This window comes from Nematolebias whitei, chromosome 23, assembly GCF_014905685.2.
Source record: "Nematolebias whitei isolate Nwh7 chromosome 23, NemWhi1, whole genome shotgun sequence".
Classification (NCBI taxonomy): Eukaryota; Metazoa; Chordata; class Actinopteri; order Cyprinodontiformes; family Rivulidae; genus Nematolebias; species Nematolebias whitei.
Window position 1 is genome coordinate 16,321,622 of NC_056520.1, and position 14,205 is coordinate 16,335,826.

Below are 14,205 nucleotides of genomic sequence, written 5' to 3' on the forward strand. Positions count from 1 at the left end.
AAGCTCGTCTCCTGCAGCAGCAACACCACCCCCCTCGGCTCCCCCCCCCCCCCCCCCCCCCTTTTCCCTTTTAGCCAACTGGATGGCTCCGAATGACACGATTCAGTAATGGAAGTACACACTCCTATCAGTACTGTAGCCATGAAGCTGCTCAAAGGGTAGGGTCTGCTGTGAGCTTGCCTCACCCTACCCTCCCACCACTCCATCAGCTCCACCTGAGAGCGGAGTCCCACATTGAACACCCTTCTCCCCCACCAACACCCTCACCACGGCTTCAGAAGGCAGAACATGATGCACATTGCGAAGACACTGGTTCATGTCTGATATATATATACCTCTGAGGTGTCGAGTGTTAAACCAGTGGAGCAATGAATGGCGGAAAAGACTGTGAGGCGGGAGATGAGAGGCAGGCCATCCCTGTCCAGGTCCCCATTGGCTGGCAGCGCAAGGCGGAGCAAGGTGGAGGTGTCCTGTATGTGAGGTATGAAAATGTCACTAAATCAGAAGAGCTGATAAAATGTGTAAGAGGTAGAACATTTAAAAACATGTTGGACAGACGTTGATTGGAACATCCAAACTCCTAAACCGTTGGTTGTTAGCTCGTCATTCACTCATCTGTTTTTGAAAAGGCTTAGAATAAATTAAAAGTTTGTTTCCTGAAAGATCTGGAACAACTAAGTTGTGCATTCGTACAATAATCCAATGTTCTGATTCATTAAAGGTTCATAAGCAGCAAAACCTGATACAACACGATACACAAATCTTTCTTCTTCTGGCTTTTCCCTCATAAGGGGTCTCCACATCGAGTCATCCTCCTCCATCTCACTTTGTCCTCTGTCCTCACTCCAACTACCTCCATGTCCTCTCTAACTGCATCCATATATCTCCTCTTTGTCTTTTTCCTGGCAGCTGCATTTCTAACATTCTTCTACCAGTATACCCACTGTCCCTCTGGACATGTCCAAACCATCTGAGTCTGGCCTCTCTAACTTTATCTCCCAGTTGTTCAACCTGTGTTGTACCTCTGATGATCTCATTCCTAATCTTATCCATCCTTATCCAATGAGGAACAATGCACAGTACTCATTGAGGTATGATACAAGATACTCAATTAGCGTTTCATTCGGGCCAAAAAAATCTGGCCCCAGCTCGTAGCCATAATTTCCGAACCCCACCCGATGAATTAACAGTAATTACAGGTCCGAACATGACCCCCCCACCCCGACATTTTTAATTAAGTTTTGACTGCGTATATAGTTATTAACGGTCAGCGGACGCGCGGCTAAGGGGGCAGAAGATCGGAGCTGAGGGGGTGTTTGTCCTTTCATTGCCATCAAAGCACATTAAATCCCTTCTTCTGCCTGCATTCTGCATTATTCAGACACGGACCCTGCTCTGACATGTCGGATATTTTGGGATCTCACCTGCTTCGGCTGTCAGCCGCGTGCATCCTCTGAGTGCATCAGCTGAATGAACGTCTATTTCATATCAGTTGTCTTTGTTCGTGCTGGTTGCTTATTTCTGTCCCATCTAAAACGTAACTGGATTTTCATTTTTTTACTTCTTTCAAGGCCGGTCAGCTCACCGTCAAATGGCCATGATTGTATGGCAAGCCATGTTGCCATATAATTGGATCGTCAGCTGCACGCGTCCGCTGACTCAATCAAATGCCCGACACCGACTCGGCCCACACATTAAGTACATTATTATGGCCCAGCCCTAATCCGGGTCGGGCATGGTTCAGGTTAGAAATGACAGCTCTATACTCAATGAGTTTTGATATACGATACTCAGTGAGTTTAATTAAACACAGAGTTTCGATACACTACAACATAAAACAGAAAAAACTGGTAGGCAATTTGTTTTACCACTTTATTAACAATATCTGCTCACAAATTATTCTTATTTTAAAACAAAACACTTATAAAACCTGACGCCCAGTTTAAACAATACACAAACACACGAGTCCTGGTGCAACTCCCCCCACCCCCACTACTCAGTAATTTAGCAGTGAACAACAAATTAATTTGTTATATTAAAAATAATAAGGTAAGTTAACTTATCTTTGTGGATTATTGGTTGATCCAGATCAGGTTGAAGCACACTTTCCATGAGTTTGTTGCTGTTTTTACTGTCTGCTGCAGTTCTCTTCCAGAACTATAGGCAAAGTGAAGGTAACTACTTGTAATAAAAAAAATTAATGCTGATAAACAGAAAGTGCACCAAATGTTACACAAACTATACTACCCTTTTTTTTGCCTTTTGTCTAATTTGAAGTATCAAACCTGCTTGCAGACTTTTCATCAAATAAATACATGGGTCTAATCTAGCTAAGATGTACCGGTAATAAACAAATGCATTAGATTCACGACCAAAACTGACTCTGCACGTGACTTCTCCATCAATCCCAACACATTGTTGATGTTTGTGAATCTGTTAAAATATATCGGTTACTCTTTCTGATTCCAGGAAACATTTTAAAGTAGCATCTCACAAAGCTGTGACTGCGATAGTCTCACAAACTAACAGACCTTTGGTCAGACATCAGGCATCGTTTTTATTTTCTGCACTCATCAGATCCAACGTGAGTCAATCTCGACAACAAATACTGTGTTAAACAATAACGTGACCCACATCATGCAGTTTATTTGAATAACCATTAATCAGTGAATAATTACAAAACAAAGCCACCCCCCCTCTCCCGACTGTTTTCAGCTGTAGCAAGTAAATGAATCGCTGCAAGTTCAGGTTAACTTTTTCAGGCATTCTTAGACTGTAGCCAGCAAAATGACAAAAATCAACTTTTGTCAGAATTTTGGTACAGTAGTGTAAAATAGGGATGCACGATATTGGAGTTTTGGCCGATATTCGATATGCCAATATGTTAAAACTTGTTTGGCCTATAACCGATACCAATACCGATATTTTCCCCCTAGACCAGGGGTCTGCAGTCTTTGCAATAAAAAGAGCATTTTTGCCACTTTACTTACTAATTACGATGTCTGGAGCTGCAAAACCTGCTCCAACTGTGTACTGTCGACTGGTGGTCCGTGGACCACTACAAGTTTGTTGGGAGATGGCTTTTCCGGCCAGTGGGGGTGATATTATAAAACGAAAAATGTCTATTATTAACGTTTATTAAATGTTTACATTTTAATATTCAATTCAATTCAGTTTATTTATCTAGCGCCAAATCACAACAAAGTTGTCTCAGGTCACTTTACAGGAACATTCACATACATAAAAGCCAATTAGTAAAGTTCAGTATCTAATACAAAAAACACAAACAAAAACAGATTCATGTGAAGAGAGGAAAAAAGATTTTTAACAATTTTTATAAAAATTGAAACGCTGAACTCTGCAGACCCTTGTGGGTTCTCTTAATTGTTGAAGAATTAAGTATCCTACTTAAACAGTTTATTTTCTGCTGAGAGGTTCCGTCCTTCATCCAAAAAGGCCTTCTTCAATCTGAGGAGCCAGCCAGGAGTTGACGGGGGAGAGGGTGGGCCCCGGAGGACATCTTAGCACCAGCGAACTGTTTTTTTTTTTTTTCCAATATAGCGTATGCTGCTTGTGGGAATCAGTTTGTTTGTTGGCTCCTCAGAACGAAGAAGACCTTTGGATGAAGGACGAAACGTCTCCGCAAAAGAAACCGTCCTGATGACCTGACTGAACAGTGCTGGATTTTTACCTGGATTATTGAGCATGAACTTTGGTTTCCTACTTAAAACATAAAGTTGAAGACAATATAAAATTAGGCCAGTAAGTTGGATATCCAATTACATTTTTAAGGAAAGTTAAATACTTTGGTTTACTTTGACTTTGCTTTTTGTTTTCTTCTTAGTGCTACCAAAGTTGCTCACCGTATTCCTTCTCAGCAACTTGTCTTAAAGCTACAACAAAGTCCAAAACATTCTGGTGGTTTTGAGAGAGAGGTCACGCTGAGAGACTGGAAGTTAACTTAAAGCGGCTAACAAACTACTAGCATGATGTAGTCCACGTTTTACGCCTTGTATTCGTACTGTCCTTCACATATTTGAAAATGACAAGAAATCTGCTTAAACTAGCCATTTTCATTGTTGGCAATCATTTAAATCAAATTCAGTTTTATTTTGGTTTTGGTCAAAGTCTGAAAGAGATGCTGCAGAGGAACCAAAGAGCCACATGTGACCCCAGAGCCACAGGTTGCAGACCCCTGCCCTAGACCTACTTACAGAGACTACATCGCTTTCTCTGCTGTGGAATTAAAACACTACATTATTCTGCGTGGTCTTTGTCAGTGTGACCTGCTACCAAATGCAGATGACAAAAAGGGGCTGAAAATGATGCAACACTTCAACTTGGATTATGTTTAATGTCAAATTTATTCATGACATTTACTCTCGAACACAATGACAACACTTGAACAGTGCACATTTTTACAAATCTAAACTCAACCTGTGCACAAGTGAAAAGCGCATAAGAAGTAATTCATTAATACTTGATATTTCTTAAATTAACTCAAAACAGAAGCCTTTTATATTGGCGAGTTATTGTGATGGAATGTCCGATATTTAACTTTATCGCTAGTGTCGACCGATACCATGCCGATAGTATTGTGCATCCCTAGCGTCAAACATTTTCTGTTATAAACCAGCTGCGAGGCGCTCTGATGAATGAGACGGATGTAAACATCAGGCTCCAGTGTGAGTGGTTTAAATCAAAGTGCACTCAACAGGTTTGTTTACTGTCCACACACGGTCAGCGGAGTTCCTCTAATTGATCGGCTCTGCAGGAGACGAACAGAAACACGGAGACTTTGTGATGCTGCTGAGCGAAGCTGCGGTGTGTTTGACATCTACGAGCTGCGGAAACTTCTCAAACGTACAGTCAGGAAAAGAAGTATCTGAACACCCTGCGACTTTGCAAGTTCTCCCACTTAGAACTCATGGAGGGGTCTGAAATTTTCATCTTAGGTGCAAGTCCACTGTGGGAGACATAATCTAAAAAATAAAAAAAAAAATCTGGAAATCACAATGTATGAGTTTTTAATAATTTATTTTTTGTGTTACTGCTGCAATTAAGTATTTGAACATCTGTGAAAATCAATGTTAATATTTGGTGCAGTAGCCGTTGTTTGCAGTTACAGAGGTCAAAGGTTTCCTGTAGTTTTTCACCAGGTTTACTGCAGCAGAGATTTTGGCCCATTCCTCCACACAGACCTTCTCTAGATCAGCCAGGTTTCTGGGCTGTTGCTGACAAACACGGAGTTTGAGCTCCCTCCAAAGATTTTCTTTAGGGTTTAGGTCTGGAGACTGGCTAGGCCACTCCAGAACCTTGATGCTTCTTACGGAGCCACTCCTTGGTTCTCCTGGCTGTGTGCTTCGGGTCATTGTCATGTTGGAAGAACCAGCCTCGACCCATCTTCAATGCTCTAACTGAGGGAAGGAGGTTGTTCCCCAAAATCTCTCACTACATGGCCCCGGTCATCCTCTCCTTAATACAGCGCAGTCGTCCTGTCCCATGTGCAGAAAAACACCCCAAAAGCATGATGCTTCCACCCCCATGCTTCACAGTAGGGATGGTGTTTTTGGGATGGTACTCATGAGTCTTCGTCCTCCAAACACGGCGAGTGGAATTAAGACCAAAAAGTACTATTTTGGTCTCATCTGACCACATAACTTTCTCCCATGACTCCTCTGGATCATCCAAATGGTCTTGGTCAAACTTAAGACGGGCCTGGACGTGTGCTGATTTAAGCAGGGGAAACTTCCGTGCCATGCATGATTTTAAACCATGACGGCTTAGTGTATTACCCACAGTAACCTTGGAAACAGTGGTGCCAGCTCTCTTCAGGTCATTGACCAGCTCCTCCCGTGTAGTTCTGGGCTGGTTCCTCATCTTTCTTAGGATCACTGATACGCCATGAGGTGAGATCTTGCATGGAGCCCCAGTCCGAGGGAGATCGACAGTCGTGTTTATCTTCCTCCATTTTCTAATAATTGCTCCAACAGTTGATCTTTTTTCACCAAGCTGCTTGGAAATTACCCCGTAGCCCTTTCCAGCCTTGTGGAGGTCTACAATGTTGTCTCTGGTGTCTTTGGACAGCTCTTTGGTCTTAGCCATGTTAGTAGTTGGAGTCTTACTGACTGTGTGTGGTGGACAGGTGTCTTTATGCAGCTACCGACCTCAAACAGGTGCTTCTAATTTAGAATAATAAGTGGAGGTGGACTTTTTAGAGGAGGACTAACAGGTCTTTGAGGGCCAGAATTGTTGCTGATTGGCAGGTGTTCAAATACTTATTTGCAGCAGTAACACACAAATAAATTATTTAAAAAATCATACATTATGATTTCTGGATTTTATATATATATTTTAGATTATGTCTCTCATAGTAGACATGCACTTAAGATGAAAATTTCAGACCCCTCCATGATTTCTAAGCGGGAGAACTTGCAAAGTCGCAGCGTGTTCAAAAACTTTTTTTCCTCACTGTATTTCATGCTTGAAATTTGCTGCCACACTGAAACAGAATAAGTTCAGCCCATACGTTTTTAAAATGCAAGCACCTAAGAAGCCAGTCATTCAGCCAGTCCACACAGATGATTAATAATTTGAATTTGTGTGCTTTTATCAGCCAAAATGAGCTAAAGCTGCTGGCAATGGATTTATTTTTGGTTGTTACAAAGAATCCTGCCTGTCCTCTGTGACTGTTGCCCGACAGTATTACAGGACACTTTATATTTTTATTGTTTTACATTTAAATTGCGTGCAACTGTGATGAGCAGCAGAGGGTCCTCAGAGTAGATTTTCAAAAATCACCGCAGTGTGATTCTGCCGTTTGGTGTTTTATCAGAGTGCCATTTTATATAGGTATGTATGAAGAAAACACTGTTTTTCATTTCCTGGTGGCACATGGAGTGGCTTAACAACCGTACTTTTCATGTTTTTCCATCTTATTGGACAGGGAGCACCTTAATTCTCAGCTTTGCTTCAACGTGTCAGTAATTTCCTTTTAGGCCTACTGCAGTTTCAGTCAAAATGTTAAGTACTGGGTAAGAAAAAGTAGCAAATTTAGCTCAGTGTCGAGCAGCTGCTGGTGTACTTTAAGTGCCGTAATCTCCAGACTATAAGCCACAACCCTGCGGCTAGGGGTGCGATTCTCTCTGTCTGGCGATTCGATTCGATTTTTGGTATCACGATTCGATTCAAAATAGATTTTTGAATCAGAAACGATTCTTCTATTGAAATGGTCATAAATGTTGTCTAATTGATGTAATTGATAAGATGAAAAGATTAAACAACAATGTAAACAAATAGAACATAAAACAATAATTTTAGGTTCTTTACTGTATCAAATCTTTTTGCATTATTTTATATTTATATCAAAACTAGGAACAAATACAGGAGTGCATAAAATTCTGTAACTTAAATTACCAGTAATAGGTTAGCTTAGTTGCCTGGGACTACCTGTATAAATAAAGGTTTAAAATAAATTCTGACCAATGAAATTATCAAACAAGTCACAATGGACCAGTGAAACTTTGTTTCATTGGAGTAAACCAAGATGGGGCAAAACTTTGCTTCCACCCTCCCCGTTGTGCCCCCAGGGTTGGGGAAATAAAGCTCCCCCCTCCCCTGGGGGCACAACGAAGTATTTGCCACTCGAAATAAGTGAGAACCACACAAGCTGTATGACTTCCTGGTAGACTACTGTTGTTGTTGTTTTTAACCAGCTGTGTTACAGGCGCTGTTCAGAAAAAAAACATTTACTGTATGTATTTGTGTATGTTACTGATGCATATTGAATTAAAAGTTTTAAAAAATCTTTGTGTAAATATCTCATGCTACAATGTGGACACCCCCAACTTATAAAGTGCAGCCTATAAAGGTTCAAGTTATTATTTTTTTTAAGTTGGTGGGCGTGGCTTATATTCAGTTGCGCTCAATACTCTGGAAATTACGGTACTCGTTTTCGGATTAGTCATAAAAATATATCCTAATTCTTGTTTGAATTCATAACGATTGTGGGACATTTTTTCCAGCAATTGATGCGTCTTTGGCGTTTCCGCTACAGACCACAAACAAACCCAACTTTTATTTTGAAAAGGTGTATGCATCAGACGGCACAGAACCTGGGTTGATGCCGTGGAACGTCTTCCTCACCTTGTTTTCTGTGTGCAGTCCCAGCGGCTCGGTGCTGTCCAGCTTGGAGCAGGTGAAAACTTACCTGCTGACGGATGGAACGTGCAAATGTGGCTTGGAGTGCCCACTCATCCTCCACAAGGTAACGCTTCTGTCCTCAGTAGACTGTTGGGGTGGGGGTGTTAAAGGGGAAGCATTTTGTGAAGCCTGTCGTGCCCAAGTTTTAGCCTTTAGTTGTTTTATGAAGAGAAGTGACGAGGTTATGCGCAAACTCCAGCAATATTGCAAGATTTCACGCTCACTATGGGAACGACTGTCGGCTACTATCACATGAAATTTTAAACTGACGTAAAGCCATTTTTGTGTTTTCTGCACTCCTTTAGCTGTGGTGGCCATCTTGAATATGACTGACTCCAAAAGTTGATCAGTTATAAGTATATGTGTTGTTAATTTTCTAAAAGATTAATTAAAATCTGTCCAGTGGTTCGTAAGATAATTTGCTAACAGTGTTTACTCCAAATACTTATTGACAAAAATTTAAACAACGATCTGTTTATGCTCAGAAAAAGTGTTGGGGATCAGTGTCGGCTACTACCAGACCAAATTTTCAGGTGATACCCATGACGCTTTTAGCAAGCCTTTTGCTACTTTTAAACTTTGAGCTACTGTTCTGTTACATTTAGCATTTAGCTAGTCTTTTGATACTTCAGCTCACAACTAGCCTTTTGCTACTTTTTAACCTAATGTTCTGCCTTTTTTTTTTTTTTTACTTTAACAGTTGTAATTTGTAGTTATAAAGTCATAATTGCAAACCAGCTTTTAGGTGAATTAATAGTGTGAAAGTTTATGAAGCATTCACACTATTATGATCCGTTTTCTTCCATACATATTTTGGCATCTTACTCATTCCACAATTTTTGTTCTATTTCATTAAATCATAATGGACAATCCTACTATAACTTTTGGTATTGGTGCAGCTTTAGCTTTTTGAAATATTTAGCCTTTTCTGCCACTTTTTTTCTCATAGAAAATGAATTGAGCTCATTTTACATCCTTCAACTCTTTAAATCTTTTACGGCTGCTTTCACATTTTTTTCTGCTTCAGCTTCTTTCAGCTACCTTGTGCAATTTTAAACTTTTTTCAGCTACTTTCAGCTGATTTCAGCTTTTTTTTTTTTCCCCTTTTTTTGCTCCTTTAAGGTTCTTTCTGCTAACTATAATATTTTTGTGCTTCTAATTCTTTCTGCCAATTTCCGCTTTTTATGCACCTTTCAGATTATTTCTGCTAGTTTCATCTTTTTTATTTACTGTTTCAGCTACTATTTAGATGTTTTATACTTTAGCTTTTTCATATAATTCCATATTTTTAGCACTCTTTTCAACCATTTTCAACCTAGGTCAGCACAAATGTGCTGTCCATGTCCTCCTGGTATTTTCAGCTTCTTTCTTCTGACTCTTTAGCTACTTTTCCGCTTTTTGCCAATTTCAGCTTTTTTTTTTTTAGATAATTTCCACTTTTTTGTGTTCATTTCTGCTTCTTTCAGCCTAATTGGGCAACCATGTGTTCTTTATGCTTTCTTCTGCTAATTTAAGCTAGTTATACCTTTTCAGCTACCCTTAGCTAATTTTAGCTGTATTCAGATGAATTCAAGTTTTTCATGGTAATTTCTGCTACTTTCAGCCTAATTTACTTCTTTACGCTAATTTCAGCTTGTTCTGCTCCTTTCAGATTTTCTCTGCTAGCTTCAGATTATTCTGCTTTTTCAGCTACTATTTAGCTGTTTTATGCTAATTTTAGCATTTTCAGCTAATTTAACACACACACATATATATGTGTATATATACTTTTTTTTTTGCTCATTTCAGATCTTTTAATTTCCTTCTGGTACTTTAAGTCTCTTTCTGACTTTTCAACTTTTTTTTTTTTTTTTAGCTATTTTCCTAATTATTGTGTTCATTTCTGCTTATTGAAACCTAATTCAGCCAATATGTTTTTTATGCTTTCTTCTTCTAACTTAGGCTTGCTCTTCCATTTCAGCTACATTTCAGCAGTTTTTCAGCAAGTTTTTCTGCAATAAGCATGCACACTGCATTTTCGCAGAAAATTCATTTTCTTTATTTTATTGTAATAGTCATAATTGGAAACCAACTTTTAGGTGAATTAAATATTATTAGTTTTTTTTTTTTAGGTCAGCTAGCAGTGGCAGCCATCTTATATGAGTTTGACTCCAAAATTTAATTGGCTATAAATCTACATCCAACATTGAATTCCTGCAAGCTTCATAAAAATCTGTCCACCGGTTCATGTGATATTTTTTGTAACAGACACACAACAAACAAAAACATTATCATCTCCCGTCATTGTTCAGCGACGGGCAATCTAAAAGGTTTCGTTAAAAAAAAAACATGAAAACCTAAATAATTTTGGTGTTTCATATAAAATGTGGGATGGATGGAAGGAGGAGAAGTCACAGCGCTTTTGTTGTTGAAATGGTATTTTTAGTATAAAAAAGTCACACTCATCATCTTATGCTTCAAAGAGCTTCAGGTTCTGCCTGTAGTGGAGTGTGATCACAGTGTGACATTCTTAATTAAGTTCAGACACAATGAATCGTCATAGTGACCAGTTTTTATGCTGCAAGGATGTATGAAAAACTGGAGCTCTCAAACTGCTCCTGCTTCATACTCTGACAATATCTTTTTATATAAACACTTGGGAAGCATTCACACTATTGTCATTCATTTTTCTTCCATATATTTTTCAGCATCTTTCTCATTCCACAATTTTGTGCTGTTTCAACAAATCAAATCAAAACGTTCAGCTCTTTAAGGATAATCCTGCTAAGACTTTTGATATTGGTGCAACTTTAGCTTTTTGAAATATTTGGCCTTTCCTGCCACTTTTTTCATTATAGAAAATTAATTGAGCTCATTTTACATCCTTCAGATCTTGTTCTGCTTCAGCTTCTTTCAGCTTCCTTGTGCAAATTTAGTTGATTTCAGCTGCTTTTTCGGCTGTTTTGTGATCCTTTCAGATTATTTAACTAACTACATGTTTGTGCTTCTTTTAACTTATATCTGCAAATTTCAGCTTTTTTTTTTTTTTTTTTTTTTTTTTTTACCATTTCAACTACTATTTAGCTGTTTTATGCTAATTTTAACTTTTTCAGCTAATTCCACATTACTTGCACTCATTTCAGCCTTTTTCAGCCTAATTCAGCAAAAATGTGCTCTTTCTACTTCCTTCTTTTAATTTCAGCTTCTTTCTGCTTTCTTGGCTACTTTTCAACAGATTTAAAAAAAATATATATATTTTTTTATTTTTGTCAATTTCAGCTTTTTTCAGATAATTTTTGCTTTTTTTGTGCTCATTTCTGCTTCTTTGAGCCTAATTGGTTAACATTTTGCTCTGTCCACTTCTGCTAATTTAAGCTTGTTTTACCTTTTCTTTAAGCATTTTTGTAGCTAACTTCAGCTGTTTTCACATAAATTCAAGTTTTTTGTTGTAATTTCTGCTACTTTCCGTCTAATTAACTTATTCATGATAATTTCATCTTGTTATGCTCCTTTCAGGTTATTTCTGATATTTCCATGTATTTCAGCTACTATTTAGCCATTTTTTTTAACTAAATTTAGCTTTTTCAGCTTATTTCATTTTTTTCCAAGCTTATTTCAACTCTTTCCACTATGGTTGTTTAAGCTTCTTTCTGCCTTTTCGGCAACTTTTCAGCCTTTTTTGTTGTTGTTGTTGTTTTGGCTATCCATCCATCTATTATCTTTTACCCACTTTTTCCATTTTGTGTCACGGGGGTCACCGGTGCCCATGTCCAGCAATCACTGTGCAAGGGGCGGGATTTCAAGTCCATCGCCGGGCCAATTTGGCTAATTTCAGCTTTTTTAGCAAATTTCCTTATTTTTGTGCTCATTTCTGCTTATTTAAAATTCAGCAAACATGTGTTCTTTCTGCTTTTTTTTATGCTAATTTAGGCTTGTTCTTCCATTTCAGCATGCTTTTAGCTAATTTCAGCTGTTTTTTTAGCAAGTTCTTTAGCAATAAGTATTAATACTGCATTTTTGCAGGAAATGCAATTTCTCTAGTTCAAACTGATCTTAAAATGTTTTTTTTTTTAGTAAATGTTATTAGTTTTAGCCTCATTGTTGCTCAGTTGATTCCAGTCCTCTGTATGTTTAGGCACAAACTATTTAATTGCACATTTTCTGAGTTTGTGTGCTCTCGATACGCAAATGTAAATTTCATTAAACTTCTGTCCGTTCCTTTATGAACCCCTCAGTTTGATGTTTACTGTAAATCACTGGATTCAGCACATCGCTCCAAGGTTCTCCGAGGAGTCCGACTCTTGTTTATCTGCAACTTATTTTGTGTATCTCACAGTTTGGGCTATGCAGACTTAAAGAGACTGGCGTTAGAGAAATGCAGGGTGCTGCTGGACTGGCTGTAACTTACTACTCAAGGATGATCACATGGCAACATCAAGCTGCCACACCATCCTTATTTTCAGCCCATAGCATCCTTTAAAAGTCCTCTGTATGTCACGGTCATAAACAGTTTTTATGTTGGAATTCATTGCCACTTCTTATTCCAGTTTTCAATTTCATAAAGTGCAGTTTTTTTCCCCCCACATTCATGTGCAATACTCGGGAAGACCAACATGCTTCTAATTATCACATTTTCCCATTCATGTGTTTTAATCCCTCTGCTCTTCGTCCTCAGGTGTTCAACTTCGACCCCGGGGCGGTTGTCAAACAGAGAACGACGGAGGACGTGAAGGCAGACGAAGACGTGACCAAACTCTGCATTCACAAGAGGAAACTTCTGGCTGTAGCCACTCTGCACAAGAGCATGGAGACGCACCCGCCTTTGACGCTAACAAGTTCAGGAGGAGGTATGATTTAATTTATGAACCTGATCAACTGTAGCAACTAACTACTGTATTTTTTGGCCTATAAGTCATGTTTTTTTGCATAATTTGCATGCCCTGAGACTTATACACTAAAGCAACATATTTATGGATTTTTTTCCCATATTTATAAACCAGTTCTTGGCTGTGATATGAATGTTTTCATTCATTCTGGCTGAAAATACTGAACACTACCATTTTCAGCCGCTAGATGGCACTCGAGTCATGTAATAGGTTAAAGTGGCTATTAATGACGCAATCGGCTTGCCATAGATTGCCACCTTTGTTCAGCTCGCCTGGAGCAACCGTCAAATCAGCTTCATTTTGCTGCGCCGCCCCGGCTAAATGCAACTAATTTGACCATTGAAGTTCATTTATTAAGTAAAAGTTAAACTGAGACACATCTTTACTATAAAGTCGAGCAAACAATTGTTTTTAGGTGTTGATCTTGTTAAATTTCAAAGAAATGCACAGCGAGTCGTTCCTCTGGGCGCTCCTACTTCCGTGTATCGGCTTTTGAAATGCAGCTGCTTTGGCCCTCAAAGTGCATTTATTAAGGAAAAGTTAGACTGAGACACGCCTTTACTATAATTTCGAGCAAACAAATAATTGTTTTTAAATGTTAATCTTGTTAAATTCTTGTTAAAGTCCTCCCGTGCACGCACTCGCGGCCGCCATTTGGCAGCCAATCTATTTTTGGCACAACACCGGCCCACATTTCCGGGTTGTCAGCGGTAACGCGTAACAAACGCGATGTGTCAGCGGTGATGCATAATAGACGTGACTTATACAGCGAAGCAACATATTTATGGATTTTCCCACTTTATTAGACAAATATGGACTGATGCGACTTATACTCTGGGCCCATGAGCAAGGCCCTTAACCCCCACCATGTGCTCCCTAAAAAAAAACAGGTCTCTCTTGCAAATGAGTTCTCGTGGCTCAATGAGACTAACCTGGATAAATAAAGGCTAAATGAAAAAAAAAAAAAAAAAAATACGGTGGAAAATACTGTAGCTTAGTTTGTTTGTTTTAGAACAAAAATGTTTTTTTAACACGTTTAAAAAAAACTTATGACTAACAGCAACAGTTTCCTAGTTAATATTCAACTTTTCTTCCCTGTCAGATATTTTGTTCAAGGTGTTTTTATTGATTTAACTCA

At 38.8% G+C, this 14,205-nt stretch overlaps 1 protein-coding gene across 1 annotated transcript in view; it reads left to right on the top strand.

Annotated features, from left to right (window-relative positions):
• Positions 1-270: 270 nt before the first annotated feature.
• Positions 271-14,205, top strand: part of LOC119429109 (methyl-CpG-binding domain protein 5) — a 29,408-nt gene continuing 15,473 nt past the window's right edge. The window contains exons 1-3 of the mRNA XM_037696827.1: positions 271-481; positions 8,164-8,266; positions 12,857-13,028. Coding sequence (XP_037552755.1) covers positions 369-481; positions 8,164-8,266; positions 12,857-13,028 — 388 coding nt within the window. The 5' untranslated portion in view covers positions 271-368. The remainder of the gene's footprint in view (positions 482-8,163; positions 8,267-12,856; positions 13,029-14,205) is intronic.